The following is an 18,039-nucleotide window of genomic DNA, read 5'->3' on the forward strand; positions in this document are numbered from 1 at the left end:
GGTACTTGAAGCCCATCCGTGTGTGACTTAATCTCAGTACAAATACAGCTGTTTTCTGAAGGCTCTCATACTAATTTGTTACATAAAACAGTCACATTTGTGGTTACAGTGGGAAAAACTGTGAACACGTTCATTAGGGATGGAGTGTTTAGAAGGCAAAATAAGTGTGACAATCTATCAAGAAAATACAATAAATAACCAAAAGATAATGAAGCATCAGAAAAAGCCAGATGGTCTTTAACAGATCTATCTAGCTCTTCTCAGATACTCTGTAAAATTCCTTTGGATGCTTGAATGCTGAATAAAATCAGAAACAGAGGATTTTAAGGGCCTTCATAAATAAAATTATTTCTAAGAGGGCAACCTCGTGCAGCGTAATGTATTATTTTATAACCTAAAAACTGTATAAAGACCAAAATAAACAAGATGTGAGGAGACTTTCCAGTGATAATTATATTAGAAACAGATTTCATTTGCCTGGATTAAACGGTTAATGAACTAATTTCTTCCATGTTTGTGTATTTGTGTCAGGTCAGTAAGACAGGTGCGGAGGGATCGGTGCTGGATGAAGCCAAGAACATCAACAGGTCCCTATCGGCTCTGGGGAACGTCATTTCTGCTTTGGCTGAAGGAACGGTAAGATGAAAAATGAAAAGCTCTGCAGTCCCTTTAATCCATCAGCAGCAGCCTGAGGCTTGACTTGTTAATTATTTGTTTTAAACAGATAACTCATGCCTGTCATTGGAAGAATATGTATCCTGGCTGCAATGAATTAGTCTGAATTATTAAATTAGAAATACATTAATTCCTTAAATATGGGAGTTGGTTTATTATCAGTGAGTCTGATTGTAATTTGTGTGTATTTATTGTTATATAATAACAGCCTGTATAATTACTTTACAGGGATTAACTTGCTCATTTAAAAACAATTTTGCATTTTTATCAATGAGCTGTGAGTCTTTCATCTTATATCTACATGCTATGCTCAAAAGAAGTGTTGTCTGAATGCATGTGGAATTGATTCTGAAGCTAATCATTTTATTTTGCTAACTTAGAATATAACACAGTCCCTTGTTAGTTAACTGTAAAACTCTGAACACTGCAGAACTGCCCGGATGCTTGTCCAGCAGAACCGAGAGACAATTACGATCTTTACATTTGATCAGAAAACATAATTTTGTTTCTATTCTATCCAGCTATTACCTCTTTGTCACACAATGACCTTCTGGATGGCTGAGGTACAGAGGAACACAGTGTTAAATAAATAGAAAATGCTAAATTTTGATGCCAAGAGTAAAACTGCTGTAAGAGTTGTGACTCGTCTTTCTGGTGTGCTGCAGTGACACGCTTGGTGGCCTTCTGTTCCTCTCATCCACCGCTCTCTACGCTATACTACAGCTGCTATTATGATCCATTTGACCCGCTCTGTGGTCCTTCAAAGCCTCCTTAATTAGAACACTCACTATTTTTTATTGTAAGGCTCAAGGCTCGGGGAAGTCCTCATAAACCATATGGAAAAAAGGCTGACAGTCTGAAATGTTTTAATCTGATAGAAATGTGAGTGTTCATTTCCTATTCACTGAGCAAGGACACATTCTTTAAGGCTGCATTCAGAGGGTTAAATTGGCGCAACTCTGAATAATACAGCTGCAAGAGAACAGTTTTTTTATGTTTTTCTTCTCCCCCCGTGTGGAAAACTCCTATTTCAAAGAAAGGGCTCTTTTGCATTTTCTGTTTTGATGTCTTTTTCTCAATCTTGAATTCCTTTTCTTCTCTCCTGCTTTTGTCTCTTTGCAGAAATCCCATGTGCCGTACCGTGACAGCAAAATGACTCGCATCCTGCAGGACTCACTGGGCGGGAACTGCCGCACCACCATGTTTATCTGTTGCTCTCCATCCAGCTACAATGATGCAGAGACCAAATCCACGCTGATGTTTGGCCAACGGTAACATGGATCTTTGTGCTTGGTGGTCCTGAACTGCTGCACTGCTGTGCAAAGCGAAACACAACCCTGTGATGCTTCACAATTCACTGAACTGGGTTATTCCAACTTTTCTCTTGGCCTGCACACTGACTGTAGTTTCTTCCTTTAATCCATTTTTCTTCATGCTAAAATACATGCATGCATCGCCACATTTAATTGAATCAATTTCCCTCAGTAAACTGCATAAAAACACCACACTTTTTGTTGCCACTTTTGTATGATTCTGGCAGGATAATTTTCCATTTTTCTGGTTTGTTTATTAAAATTGGTTGGCTTCCTGACATGCAGCTTGCGTTTAAGTGCAGTCCAAAAATATTTCAGTAGTACTTTTGATGTGTATTTGGGATTATAATTTTGTGTAACACACACCGGGGTCCAAATGTTGCACATTTAGCTGCTGAATTAAAATGACGTTGAAGATTTCACAGATCCCATTCTTGCTCTGTCTGGTTGGTGGTCCACAAGATTCTGTGTTGTTTTTTTCTTTATCCGTTCCACATTTATGCAGAATGTAGTAAAATAATATAAGAGTAGTATAAATGGCTGGAAGGCCTCCTGCCACCACCCTAATCCATTGGTTTCAGCTGAGACTCCAAACTGAGCTGCTTCAACCTCTTAGTGTGACAAAAATCATGTTTGTTCAAATTAAAAACTCACTTGAAATCCAAATCTACCCGGGGATTAATCATATATTATATCTTAGCACCCTGGAAACAGATTGAGTTGAATGTATCATTAAAAGCCCCAAATTAGTATCACATTGATGAATGGGGGTGATCTGAGTGAAACTCTAAGTAATAACATTAGAGTGACTTCAAGGTTTAATTGGTCTTTCACAAAGGAACAAAAACAGAACAGAAGAGTTGAATAACTAAATCATCTCTTGGCTTTTTCTTAAGTTTTTTCAAATGCCATCTAATTCTAAAGACTAATTTACTATGAGGAATGCGGGCTCTTTTTTCTTTATTAAAGGCACACAAATCAAATATTTCATAGGATTATGCTTACTGTTGAACTTTTTTAGAACAATATGTTTGATTATCTTCATTTTGCTCCTCACACACCCTTTTATCTAAGGTCTAATTGGTAAAGAAATGAGCAGAAAATGATGTTTGTCTTACAAACAGTAGAAAGTACTTGTATAAGAACACACAGTTTTCTTACTGGGGTGTGAAATTAAGTAATAGCACATCCTTCCATTCAACATTTGCCTTTTATTTGTGCTAGCAGCAGAATAACATACTCAATCTTTTTAAGATTTTTATAATAGCATTGATTCATTGTAAATATTTCATGCAGTGCGAATCACCCGTCCTCCGTTGCTCCCTCACCCTATGCACACCAAACATTGTTTGCACATAGCCAATTTGCATACCAATTAATGAGATGCAAGCTAATTTTCACTGCGCAGGCAGACATTTTCTCTGTTCCCTCACACTTTGTTGTTCCTCTCTTTTTACTGTCCCTTGTCCCTTCAACCTCTTCGCTCCTCACTCCCTCCTTTCCTGTCTGTGATGCCCTTTCCTTCTCCATGCTCCCCTCTAATTAGAGCCAAGACCATTAGGAATACCGTCACAGTGAATCTGGAGCTCACAGCGGAGCAGTGGAAGAAGAAGTACGAGAAGGAAAAAGAGAAGAACAGATCGATGAAGGAAACTATACAAAGACTTGAAGCTGAGCTGAACTGCTGGAGGAATGGTAATGCTTCCACTGATCATGGTTTGTACGTACTTGTACAAAGAAAATGTGAAAATGGCTGCTCGTGCGTTTGTGTCTCATGTAAAAATTGTAAAATGTTGATATTTTCAGCCAAGCAAATGACAGCGACTTCATGGAATAGTTTTGGCCCTTCAGTTTGACTCAGATTGAAATTTAGCTCAAATATATCCAAACACAAAACTTCACATATTGAATTTGGCAACCTACTGCTGACCGAATTAATTGAAAACATTGAACAAAATATCCTTACAGAAGACCATGACTGGATCAGAAGAAAATATGCAGTCCTCTTCCTGATATCCTGACTGATTTTTTAAAGAATTTCCTTCAACGCCTTAAAATAAAACCACAGATTTGCCTCCAGTTAGCTAAAAATCCTATTACGTCATGGCATAATTTGTGCTTTCACAACTTGTTAAAGGCAGAATCATTTTAATGTGCGTAGCTTCCGATTTTAAACATGGTTAAAAAAAAAAAACCCTCATTACTCTGGCATTTAGCAACTAAAAATAATTGTGGTGATCCTGACTGACCTAACACAGAATAATTGAGTTAGAAACTGGGGAGAAAAACAGACTATATAGACATTCAGTTTCTGCTGTAGATTCTTAAAATGTATAACTTATTAAATAGGATATAATTAAAAAAATATATTACCCCTGCATTATATTCTCTTCATTGATTGTTGGGCTCACTGATTCTTCATAAATAAGAGCGACTGGGGTCCTTGATCAAATAAAAATAACCCTAAGCAACCTTCTGGTGGTGGATGTTAGTTTCTAAGCAGTGAACTGGGATAAATTAATAGAAAATCACCATTAAAAAAATACATGGAGTCTCTGCAAAGTCCAAGCAAGAGGCTGCAAAAGTTCAAAATGACAAAGGACTAAAATGACTAGAACCCCCGATAAAGTATTTTTGAAAGGGATAAAATAGTTTCTTTTTCCAAGGCTTTAAAGTTTAACTTCCAAAAAAAAGAACTAAGCTTTAGCACTTAAACTCAAGTGGATGGATCAAAGTCCGCTTGGGATTTTAATCAATACATTTTCAATCAATACATTTTCAATAATAAACATGTATTATTATGATATAATAATACATGTTTTATATATCTTAGAAACCATTTCAATGGCAGAAGATAAGAGTTACTATGTTAGTTTGACTCTTTTTCTTTATTCCCCTACATTGTCTCATTCTCCAGGCAGTCGTTTTTAAAACCAGCTCTATTTTTCTGACGAACCTTCAAATCAGTCTTCCATTTAAAAAAATACGACTTGATGAAAACCTGGCGGAAGTGCTGAACAAAGCTCTGCAGAGGAGAATGACTGCAGAACATGTCCCTGCTCCTGTCTCTTTTTATGCATGGACGGCTTTTCACTTACAGGAATGAATTTTTCACCAACCCACAGGCATCGCTTTTCCCTCCACGTAAGGGGAGATTTAACCTTATTTGATCTAATCCGAATACCTGTCAGTGAAGATGTAGGAGGAAAACGGACCAACAGATTTGTTGGACTCATGCCCAAAACACATAAACACTGCTTTTTGGCTATCTCTGTTAGTTTTTTTTTTTTTTTCTTCAAACTTGCACACTTTGTGTAATTGGATTTCTCATACATTGTACTCAGATAAATTATTGCAGCAGAATTTGCTTTATGAATCTCTATGTTTTAATCATATCCTGACCATCCTGGCCACAGAAAAGTCATAACGTAGAGTGGTTTTCTCACATGTCAACACACACAAACACCAGCATTTTCTTTTCTTTGCACCCCCACACACAGTGATGTGCATCTACTCCTATCTGTTGGACTTTTCAAATGTCAGTGCACTCAGTGGTGGTGATCAGTTGACATTCAAGCCATGAATCTAATTTCTGCCTTTTGTTTCTTGCGAAAAAAATCTCCCCCCCAGCGTTTGACCCGCATTTTAATGAACCGTAACACATCTTTATTGAACATTCATGAGCAGAAATAATTTCTTTTATAGCGTCCTCCTGTAGCTCCACACTTAACTCTTCCTCAGACTCTCTTTCTCTGGATAGCACTTACAATTCATAGAATTTTATAGATCATTTTGACAGAAACTTCGCCCCAATTTCCCTCCCACAGGTCTTTTCACCGCTTCCCACTTCTGACTTGGGACTCTTGTAGGTGAATGCCGTTGACCTCCATCCTGCACTACATTACTGAGCTCTTTAATCAAGACTGGCCCAAAGGAAATAACTGTCTCAAACAGGAATCTTTACTCAGTTTGCATTTCTGAAAGCAGAGTCTCTGCCAGAGTGGAGTGTCAAATCCAAGCCAGTCAGGTTTTAATCATCCAGTACAAAGAAAACACTTCAATCCCAGTTGAAGCGTTTCCAGCAGAACTCCACAATACAAGTCAATATACCGTAATTTCTGGATTATAAACCACATCTTTAATGCGCTTTGAAACAGTAGTGGTGTGAGACAGATCATTTTTGAAAAAAATAAATAAATAAATATCCTTTGCTTTCTCCCAGTTTTCCCAGTGCTAGGTTCAGCAATACATGTGTCTGCAGTCTGAAGCGCTTTCAGTGATCAGGTTCTATACATGTGACTGCAAAGGTACTACAAAATTTTTTTTTTCATTAATCATTTACACTGCGTACATATCATCAATAACAGGTTTTTACAAAGACAACTGCATATGCTATACATATATGTGCTCTCTCTTTTGGGGGAAAACCTTCTGGATTTTTTGCCCATAACTGCTACAGTTAACTCTAAAAGTTGGTTTATAGAGCTGTTACTCGTGAGTTGAGCACAGTTTAACGATGCCCGAGAGAGCCGAGCTCAGCTCAGATTTGTTATATACATAAAAAACAGCTTTTAAGGTCACAGTTCTCAAAAAAGTAGACCAATATTATGAATATGCTCATTTGTGTCTCAGCACACTGCCTGTCCCCCAGATTCTGAAGGATTTTGCTGACGAGCCTGCTCATTTAAATGAATGTGTGCAGGTATTTAACTGCTGGACCAGGACACCAGTCCTTGAGAAATGTTTCACTTCCCTCAGTAGAGGCACGAAAGAACAAGACAAAGACAGAAGAAATGTACTGACTGGATATATAAAGACAACAGAATCAAGAGTTGTACCTATAGATTTTTATGGAGGTTCCCCAAAAGTGAAAACTTACAGCAACTAACAAGATCACGACTCAGTCCGGTCTGGGTAGCTCTAACAACAATCAATAAAACGAACGTTTTTGGCTCAATAGTAAAAGTGGAAAACGTGCCCTCCTCTTTCTTCCCTTAGATCTGAGGCTCTATAATTGCTTGCAGATTCGTTTTACATTTATCCGGTTTCAGCTTCCTGTAGATTGCCTTTTCACTGCAGACAAGATAAAGTGCATGTGAAACGTGATTAAAAACAAACAATGTTTCCCCGCAGCCTTTACCCATCTGATCCGACTGACCTGAGTAAATATATAATGAGTTCCTTGTGTGTATGTTAAGCAAGAACATATTAAACAGGGAGACTGTTGAACTATGTGTTAAGGAATGTAACATCAAAGTATGTTTAAATAGACCTTCACTTCAACTATAGTAAATCCTCAGAGACAGGAGCTGATGTGACTAACATTTAAACTGTGACTCACAGAAAGCAGCTCTAGACTTAATATAAATAAATAAAAAATATATTTAGATCTAAAATAACCCTGCTGTCTTCCTTTTCATTGTATAAGTGAGTCAAAGCTTCAAAATATGTTGTTTTTGATGCTAGTAGAGGTTTATATTTATATGATAAAACAAAGAGAACCCATTTGCATTTTTCATTGACGTTACAGTTCAACAATTTGCTTTGTTTTCTATCGGGGTGTATTTTGCTAAAATATGGTTAGAAAATGCACAATATCCCAATTTAAAGATGCAACTTGCATATTAATTTTTAAAGACACTATTTCAATACTTTCATTGAGCTCCCTGTTTTTCTGTTATTTCAAAAGACAAATCTTGAATCTTGAATATGATAATTAAGCTTGAATGTAAAGATAAACTTGTATTTCCTATTAGGTCCTCCTCTCCCCCTGAGATTTGTGACAGACTTAGATTAGTTTTTGCACCGAATCAGAGTTTACCTTGTACATCCTGACAGCTAACAATGTTGTGCAAAACGCGCATATGACATTTTTTCTCATTAATATCACAATTGTGTCATCTGAGCTAATGCTAGGTGACAGTGTGGAGGAAGATGTCTCCCCTTGACACGGAACCATTTTAAATCTCACATTTGAATTGATTGGATTCAAAGGAAACATGAATAAGATGAACCTCATAATCCCATTTTATGCATTCATTGGTTGAGAGAAGGAGCAGGGCAGCTCAATGACAGTATTTTCCTTCTGTCTCTATAGGTGAGAATGATGTTGTGCTGGGGCAGCTGGGTGAAGGATCGGAGGATGCCCGCTTTGTGCCTCTGGATTTTGAAGAGCCAACTCTTGAATTATGCAGCCCATGCACCCCCTGCACTCCTTGCAGCCCCTGCTCCTTAGCGTCATCCATTGTGGTTCACATCTCAGAGGAAGAGCGGCATAAATATGAGGAAGAGATCCGCAAGCTGTACAAGCAGCTGGATGATAAGGTGATGACAGCAGCAAGAGGATAGTCAGGGAATGAATGCGGAGCTGATTACACACCGTGTGTGAGATGCAGTAACATGCATGCAGCCACTCAGAGTACATCAGAGTACAGAGAACATTTAAGGGGTGATTTATTTACAGTAGCGGCTATTAGTGAAGGATATCACTGAGGCAAAGTAGGTGTAATTTATTTTGAAAAGCTTAGCCTTAAATTAACATATTTTTCTTGCATTCCATTTTACAGTTTGTAGAGTCTAGTTTGAAGTTCAGCACTTATATTTTTGAATTAATTTATATTTTTTCTTCCCTTTTGCACTTTTCTGTATTAAGTACATGATGTTTAGATGTTTTTTTTTCCGATATCCATCCCATACTGTGCTAAACTCTTGAATTTACTTCCTCACTTTCACTTCTACAAAGTTTTCTTTCCAAGAAACCTGACTTCTTAAACAGCCTTGATCAAAACTTCATCAGGCTTTTTGAGTTAAGTCTTTTAAGTATTTTTCTTTTTTTTTTTTTTTTACACTTACTGCTTCTCTCCCTCTAATTTTCAGCTTGATGCATGACCATTTCACATATTCCTTTATTCTTTTTTAATGATTTATTCTGGAATAAAAATCTCTCAAACTGAAGAGATTTGTTGTGTCTACCGGTACAAAAAAACGGGCATCCTAAATGGGCTCTTTGTGGTCTTAAGGATATTTATGTACTTTAATCAAATAAAAAAAATGCTTCTGAAAGTGACATTAATGATTCATCTCTCACTTTATCTCAGGCCTTACTATTCAACCTTTAAGGTCTTATTTTGCTCTTTTCTACCAACATTGTACCATTTGTTACTTTGATAAAGCAAATTATATTGCTGAGAAAATCAGCATCACCCTTGAAGATTGCAAGAAAGTTTGGTTTCTTGGAAACAAGAACTAAAAGAAATTAGGAATGTCCAGTCTGGACGATCTCTGAACTTTGACATAAAGAAAAAACAACCAAACAGGCATGTGTTTCTAATATTACACTCTGTGTTAAAAGGCTTAATTTTATTTTATTTATCCATCACACGTCTAGAAACACTTTGTTTTTTAAATTACTTTTTAAAACCCAAAGTTGTAATTACAACTTTGAGCGCAAGTTGTAATTGCCTGCTTGTGTTCACCCACTGAACCCAGAAGATTCTGGTGTACAGTCATAAAAACATACAAATTAATCGTTTCTATTCCACTGAAGGACGACGAGATCAACCACCAGAGCCAGATGGTGGAGAAGCTGAAGGAGCAGATGCTCGACCAGGAGGAGGTAAAACATCTTGGTTTTTACATCCTTTCATCGGTTCGCTTTAAACAGCTCACAGTGGGCCGTCGTTTCTGCGAACGTGCCAACGTGAATCACAGTTCAAGCAGAAGTCAGCTGTGAGAGGGTTTACCATCCTGCCCTTGAGATGAATGAGCTGGAAAAACAACACATTTCTGCTGCCAAAAAGGAGATAGAGTAAATGAGACTGTGGTCGCTGATCAGTAAGTATATTTATGCTAACTGGAGTTTGAAACACAACCTTTTAAACTCCAGGGCAAACACAGATGAAAGGCTGCAGCTCACCATAAACTCCTTGGAGTTCATTTTTCTTCAGTTACAAAATGTTTTTGAGTTAGTTGCTTTTTCAGCCAGTAAAATATTTTTTGCCAATAAGTAAAGAAGGAAATAACTTGTGAGATATTTTCAGGGCTGGAACGTTGATAAGTAAAATTTGATTAATAAAGCAACTAAATTGCAAAGAAAGATTATTAATAGTGTGAATCTCATAGCTTTCTTTGCACAAATTGCTGCATCAATGCAACATAGCATGGAGATGATCAGCCTTTAAGTCTTTTTAGGTATTAAATTCAGGTTGCTTTGATGGCAGCATTCAGCTTGTCTGCGTTGTTGGATCTGCTGTCTCACCTTTCTGCAACCCAGAGATTCTTTTTAGGGTACAGGCCAGTTTTCTAGCTAATAAAAAAACACAGAAACCACAATCATTAAACTGGCATTGGTACTTTTCCCCTGAGGGCCAAGTCCTGCTGGAAAATGAAAAACGGCTACTGTGTCTATGGACACATCAGTGGAGCAACACCAGCAAATAGCGTGGTTCCCCAAATCATTACTTTACCAACCTCATACTGTTGGCATTTTTAGGTTAGATAAGGACTTGCAGTTTGGTGAAGCAGAGATTTTAATGAGTAAAAACAGAAACGTACAGCTGTCAGTCCAGGAGCATCAAAACAAATCTGCAGATAAATAAAAGGCATTGGACACAGGCACAGGCTGAGACCCAGTAGGCTAACCAACATAGAACCAGGGCAACAAACAGAGAAAATTGGGAATCTAGCAAGGAAAGAATGAGAAAGATAGTTAATGTAAAAAAAGTGGAATCTACATTTTCTACATTTGGACATTTATGTCCCATAACAGCCCTACTGTGAGCTGATTTGCCACAATTGTAGCTACCAAATCAGAGACTTTGCAGCATAATGACCATTTGTCCAAACAAAGGCTGTGAGCTTGTGTAAATATACTGAAAACCCAGGAGGAGCAGCATCTACATTTTATGACGTGTCATTCAGGGAGATGACTCTCAGTGGGCTGCAGCAGAATAACAAAAGCTGGTGGCAAAATAAAATGACCTCTCTCTTTGTGCAGTGATATTCTGAGGTGAATACTTTAAATAGGAATAATCTGTTCACCTGCATTGCATTGCAGTCTTGTAAAGACATTTATTTTCTCTAGAAGATAGGCCGTTGTGTTTTGTTAAAAAGTAGTCCTTTGCATTTTTTCTGTTTTATTTCTACACGTATTTTTTTCTTTTATGGAGCTCTTATATATAGTTAAACCTCCTTACCTTTCAGCTTTTAGCTTCGTCCAGGGGAGACAGCGAGAAGGTGCAGTCAGAGCTCGGCAGGCTGCAAGCGGAAAATGAGTCTGCTAAGACTGAGGTGAAGGAGGTGCTTCAGGCTCTGGAGGAGCTGGCTGTAAACTTCGACCAGAAAAGCCTGGAGGTCGAGGAGAAAAGCATGCAGAACAAGGTGCTGGCTGAAGAACTTGGAAAAAAGATGGTGAGTCTGAGTTTCTCTAGTAGTGTTGCTGCAAGTATTTCATCCTGCAAAGTCGAAAAGGGATGTTGCGGAAACAAATCTGTCACAAAGTCACTTGCTGAATATATATTGTGAAATTTCTGAATGAAGTTAAACGGGCATTGAGGAAATTAAATTTCAAAAGTAAACAAAGAGAAGAGAGAAATTATGACACCAGGACAAACACTCCTAAGAGGTGACATTCATCCTGGATATCTGAAAACGCTGTCAAGTGCAACCAAAGAGGCCAGTTACTGACTCTCCTGGACAGCCTGTTGATCAGTACAGCTATAATCAACAAGACATTTCTAACCGAGTTTCTTGCTTTTTTAAAGTAAAACAGGAGCTGATGCATGTTTTACAAGTTGCTTTTAATACGTTTCTTTAACCTCAAAGAAAAAACAAAATCACTTCTGATTTGACTGGGCTTTCAACAATATGTGGTTGGCATAGTGATGTAAATCTGTCATTCATTATAAACCATGTAATTAAAATAAATATGATGCCTATGTCCTAACCCTTGTTTTCTAACTTTGTCTTGATTTTCATTTTTTTAAAGCGATTTTTTACAAGTTAGCATAGCTGATTTTGTTTCTGAAATAACTACATCACAGATAAACACATGTATAAAATAGAATAAAACTTAAGACAAATGAAAGAAGACATTCAAAAGTATTTTCTTAGCAGGTTTAATGTGACTTATTAAAGATGAAAGTGGATTATAGCATAGAAAGGCACCTCAAGCGAAAAACAAGCATTAATGTTGATAGAGTGGCCCAGCAGAGGAAGCAAAGCCTTAATTCAGTTATTATGACCTACTTTGTGAACCGAGTGAACCCTTCGCCGCCGTATTAAAGCCTCTTCAATATTTCATACTGTTTTACAGTCTGCCAGACGGCCATCACTTCTATCCCTGACTTTCTCAGAAACCAATCCAAGAACTGATGAAAGGAGCTGACAACGTAACGACGCTGTGTGCAGTTCAGTTCAAACTCAGCTGGCACTGCAATTTGTCCCCAATCATTTCACTTAGCACAACTTCTCCTTTACGCTGTGCTCTGTCGATACCTCTCAGCTGACAGGGAGCCGTCACAGGAACATCTGCCTGCAGTCTGATAGACGAATACATGGCATAAAAATGACTTTACTTCACAGTGACAAAGCTTTTCCTCAGCTTCATTCTGCATTCTTAGGACAACTTTTTGCTTTTATGACTGCACGGCTGAAAGTTTGCTGAGCAGATATAAAAAGCATGACTGAGTGGCGAACATCTGCCATTTGACTGTCTCCTTGGTTTCCTTCAGCTAAAACTCCTCTTTTCTTCTGCATGTGGCCATCGCTCAATGTCACTGCCTTTCATGCGCTCCTTCATGCACCTTCTTCCATCCATCTAGCCACTTAAGCTCTTTGCTATCAGTTTCATTTACTCTATCCATCACTTCAACAGGCTTCTCTTGACTATCTTTTCATAAATCTTTCTTTAGATAAGCTGAGTAGTTTTATTACCCTTTCCATCTTCATTCTTTTTTATTTATTCATGAAGAAATAATCTGGGGTTAATGATTTACTGCCATGTGCTCATAAGTTGGAGTTTGCCTGGAGAGGCGACCTTTAAAGGATAACAACGTTACGTTAATGGGGGATATGAAGACTAAACAGCCGAGATTGTGGATTTTCACCATTTGCATGGTGATGGGCATAACATCGGGTTGAGTAGATGGCATGCTGGTTTTAAAGGCCTATAGATGCACAATATTTTAAGTCAAGCAGGAATGGTATCACCCCCCTCGACTATGTAGTGTGTATTTGCTAAATAAAGTCAGTTTATTTTTACTTGCTCACACATTTGTGTCGTAAGCTGCTAACAGCAACAAACCCTTTGTAGTAATTAATTGCTATAGATAGAAACATATAAATATATCCATTAGCTGCGTTTCATACAACTGAAGAGAGAGGCTCCTCACCTCACAGCTTATAAGCCGCCTAGTCTGCAGGCAGAAAAAGAGCAAGCCCAATGTGGTCGACAAAGCAACACAAGGCATTAAAAAATAACTGAATTTACTCAGAAAAAGATGGGGAAAAAAAGTGAATGTGAGCCGGTGTGTTTTTATAAACAGGAGGCACTCTTTCAGTTGTATTAAGCAGAGATGTGCCCTTGTTTTCACATGTGCTTATTCTTAGTTAAGCCTGGTTGACATAATAAAATAATCATGCCAAGTTCTCACTTGATCTTTCCGTTTCAACAATCTTATAAATGTCCCGATTATCATGATGACTCTAAAGATAATCTTAGGAAATATTTCTGCTGTCTGCTGTGTTAAGAGTCACTTTGTCTACTCAGAAGGAGTCTGGGAACGCTCTAGTCTTGAATCGGGGATGTAGTTCAATATGTTGTGAGGTGTGTGAGGTGTTCCCTGAGGACAAACACATCACATGTTAAATGTGATGTGCAGAGAGTCAGAAAGTGAGGTGACAGAAACACAGAGAGGAATCAAAAACAAAGAAGACAAACAACTGCGATGGTGCCAAAAATAGTGCACAACCTATCTCCATTGCATCTTACTTTTTGGCCTTGTTTGTGTTCTCTGAACTTATGTTTGATACCATGAGATTTTGCTAAATTTCCTGTCTGACATTTGAATGTTTGTGTGTGTGTGCGTGTGTGTATGTAGGTGTGTGTGAGTGTGTGTTTGTGTGGGGTGTGTTGTCTTCGATGTGTGGCTCTGCACCAGACACTGTTGGACCAAACCGGTTAAACCTATAATTATTTGTCGTTATGTGTATGGCCTCTCAAGGTATGAAAATAAACTGAGAAATTTAAAATCCTGCTGTATGAGCAAGGTATCAGGAACAATAATATATTTGAATAAATAATTAATCTATAAATCAATTCAATAAATAAAATAGATTAATTGCAGTTTATTACCGCTAGTTTAGACAAATTATGGCTTATAGTCAATGAAAACTTCAAAGTACATTTTTCAAATAGTTGAAAATGCTGTACATAACATCAATAACAATTATTTATTTTGAAAAAAAATTTTATACAAAATAGCCATGTGATGGCCTCCACAATGACGGGGAGGAATGCTGAGCCAGTTTTCTTGCAGACAGTCATTGAAGTGCCTCACAAAGTGGAAGCCAGAAAAGGTCAAAGCTGAACAAGGTGGCTTTTCACAGACTGCTGTATCCAGGCATTATTAAATGAAAGCTGGCTGGAGGGAACAAGCGTGGTAGAGAAAGGTCCACAAGTAACAAGGATAACAACAGCCTTAAGAGGATAGAGAAACAAAATCCACTCAAGAATTTGTGGGAAGATTAACAAGGCCTAGAGTCAGAGTTTCAAGAGCCGCCTCACACAGACTAATCCAGGACACGTTGTCAACGCCGACGTAGAAGCAGGAAATTTTAGACCATTTCAAGTTTCCTTCGACAGACAAGCTTTATGGAAATTCAGATTTCATTTGCTAGAAGGACTTGGCACCTTCCCAGTCTGTCAAAAATCACCAGTACCTGAATTAATCATAATATTATTGTGTTTGATTAGTCTGCAAGCTGGCTTAAGCTAAACTGTGTCAAGAAGAAAGATGAGAGGAACCAGACTCAATAATACCGATAAGCTGAAGCTGTTATTAAAGCGTTATTAACACTACAGCAGAGCCGCAGGCTGCAGGAAATCACAGGATGCAGAAATTTAAAAATAGCCCCAAATATTGACTGTGTATACAGTATACTACACAACCAACATTTCTCTATTAAGTTTATTTGTTTTCCTATATAATTCAGACATTTTCTGGAAAAACTTAGTGGTTCATTCTTATTACATTAGGTCATGATCATCATAATCAACGCTTTGAAATACATAATTCTGTGACATAAATTAGGTTTTGGTGCTAATATGAATCATGTAAATGACATACAGTTCAGACATGCAGTCATCTGCAATTTCTTTGCTAATGTCAAGTGAGATCAGATCAGTTGTTGTCGTCTAGATAGTTTAGTCCAGTCTTTGTTCTTCTTGATTAAATGCCAGTTATAAAACTGCATCTTAGATAGAAAAAACAAAACAACAGCAATAAAACATGCAGCACATTTTATTTGAGTCAGTTCAGATCCTTCAGATTCACCCCAGACAGTTTTCCAACCCATCATAGGGCAACACAACCGCACACACAAATGCATGGTTATAAAATTATCTTACAAATAAATATCTGAAATGTGTGGCGTGAAATTATATTAAACTACTATTTTCTGTTAAAAAAAAGGTTTAAAATGTTGTGTATAATTTTATGCATTACTTTGTGTTGAGCTGTTCTAAAAAATCCCAGTGAAGTTTGAAGTTGCTATGTATCCAAATGAGGAAAAGGTGAAGGCTGAATATGTTCTCTGCATACAAAATGTAGGACCAAGTGTTCTCTAAATAGCTGGATATTGCATGAATACAGGCATGTTTTCACACTTTCATGAATCATTTGAACTCGCATAAATAATAAAACGTCAGGTTTGCTGACAAACATTGCTGGCAATATTTCATTTTTTCCCTGTATTTTAGGAATGAAGCATCTGTTTAACACTGCCTGGCAACTTTTGCTGTTTATGCTTGGCACATGGATATTTTTGCATCTCAACAGATGGAGAAAGAGAGAGAGCACTCCAGACTGATAAATGTTGGCATCAAGTGATAGCTAGGTAGTGTTTCACATATTCAAATGCTTTTTTCCCCCCTCTAAGTCAGGGAGGTTCAGGAGTTGCTTGATGGAGGTGTTTAATGACAATCTATCAGGAGAGTGAAGAAGATTAACATACAGAATCAGATTATAGAGATTTACTTGCTTTCTTTAAACTACTCAAACAAGATCCTTCAAACATGCAAACCAAAGCAGCTGAGCAGAAACCTTAATCACCAAATACTAGGCAGTAATAACGATCCCACAGTTCAAAAAAAGCAAACTGAATAAATCCTTATGACAACAACCTTGATCACATTAACTATATAACCATCTCACAGGTGCAGATCTAAAGTAATGAATTAACAGTGCAAGTGCAGGTTATACAAGAGCTTCTCTAAGGATGTAAATCCTTCTGCCTTCAAGTTAAATTAATGCAAATCTGCACTTCTTTAAGTTCTTTGAGACAGATAAAGGTTTAAAGACGTAAACTTTAAAAAGCTCCTCTGTTTATATTTTTCTAGAATGAAATCCTTTTTCTCGAGCACATGTCCTCTATTTGCACTCACTGCCTCCACATTCCTCTGTGTCTCTTCCAACAGTCTCACCTCAGGGCTTTAGAGGCAGAGCTGTCGCGCATCCAAGAGGTGAGCAGCCACCAAAGAAAACGCATCGCCGAGGTTCTCAATGGCCTCATGAGGGACCTACGCGAGTTCAGCACTATAGTTGGGAGTCGGGAAATCAAGCTGGTGAGAAACAAATAATAACCGTGTTTATGGCTCAAATGATGGCTTTTTGCAAGATCTGTTGAGTCTTTCTGAATTTCTAGTTTAGAATACCATGTTATTGGCACCTCAATGCAAAAATTATATTCTTTACGTTTGTGAAATGGAAGAGTGGATCTGAATTTGCTGAAGTACATGCCTGTTCTGAATAGGTTTGTTTCCACGTGCTGAATAAAAAACCTCACCTTTTCAATCGTGAGTAATCACTAGATCCAAGAAGCTACTCAAATTGACCTTGCAGGAAAAACAGCAGAGGTGCATCTCAGAAAATGTGAATATTTAAAAAGTTCCTCACTCATTTATATTTTTATTTGTAAAGCATTTTGAAAAACGTATTAATTTTCCTCCAGTTCATAAATATACTCTGTATTGTGCTGGTTTGTCACATAAAATTAGATTAATTCGATTTTACTTAATTGATGGTTATAACATGACAAAATGATGTTCGCTGAAGTACGACTCAGACATGCTAAAATTACTTACAAAGAGCATTTTATGGACCTTTGCAGTAGAATCAGTAGGATCTGAGACATTTATATTGATGTGTACAGTTCTCTAATCCTATACAGTCCACTCCTAACCAGCTGAGTCACAGCATCTGCTAAATTATGCTCTTAATCAAATGTTTATGTGCAAAACATGCCAGAAAAAGTCTTTCCTTTTCCTGCCTCTTCTTCCTATAATTTCCCAGCCATCTTTAAATTGTCGCCACTCAATCTTGATAAAACATTGACTCTGCTAGTTTTTCAACAACCTCTCCTGCTGTGTGCCTTATTTATCTCCAGCCTGTGGAGATCACTGGCGCGATCGAGGAGGAGTTCACGGTGGCTCGGCTCTACATCAGCAAGATTAAGTCGGAGGTGAAGTCCATGGTGAAGCGCTGCCGACACCTGGAGAACCTTCAAACAGAATGCAACCGAAAGATGGAGGAGACGAGCAGAGAGCTGTCGTCATGCCACCTCCTCATCTCACAGGTGCAGATCTGAAGTAATGAATCGGTTGTTGTTTGTTACCGAGGAGACAAAGAACATCCGGATGAGAAAAGAAGAGTGTCAGGCATAAAAATACTGGTGTTATTGTCGGAAAATGAGGAGAACAGATATTAGAACCTCAAATAGCACATTACCGATGATCATCATCATTATCTTTCAAGCACACTCTTCTATCAGTTTA

At 37.8% G+C, this 18,039-nt stretch overlaps 1 protein-coding gene across 2 annotated transcripts in view; it reads left to right on the forward strand.

The window, feature by feature from the left end:
* kif5ab (kinesin family member 5A, b) overlaps positions 1–18,039 on the forward strand; it is an 80,412-nt gene that overhangs the window by 41,235 nt on the left and 21,138 nt on the right. For both annotated transcript variants that reach the window (XM_016670150.1, XM_007548755.2), the window contains exons 9-16: positions 532–636; positions 1,798–1,946; positions 3,535–3,683; positions 8,086–8,312; positions 9,535–9,603; positions 11,190–11,396; positions 16,684–16,830; positions 17,652–17,840. In XM_016670150.1, coding sequence (XP_016525636.1) covers positions 532–636; positions 1,798–1,946; positions 3,535–3,683; positions 8,086–8,312; positions 9,535–9,603; positions 11,190–11,396; positions 16,684–16,830; positions 17,652–17,840 — 1,242 coding nt within the window. The remainder of the gene's footprint in view (positions 1–531; positions 637–1,797; positions 1,947–3,534; positions 3,684–8,085; positions 8,313–9,534; positions 9,604–11,189; positions 11,397–16,683; positions 16,831–17,651; positions 17,841–18,039) is intronic.

This window comes from Poecilia formosa, unplaced genomic scaffold (genome assembly GCF_000485575.1).
Source record: "Poecilia formosa unplaced genomic scaffold, Poecilia_formosa-5.1.2 Scaffold2, whole genome shotgun sequence".
NCBI lineage: Eukaryota > Metazoa > Chordata > Actinopteri > Cyprinodontiformes > Poeciliidae > Poecilia > Poecilia formosa.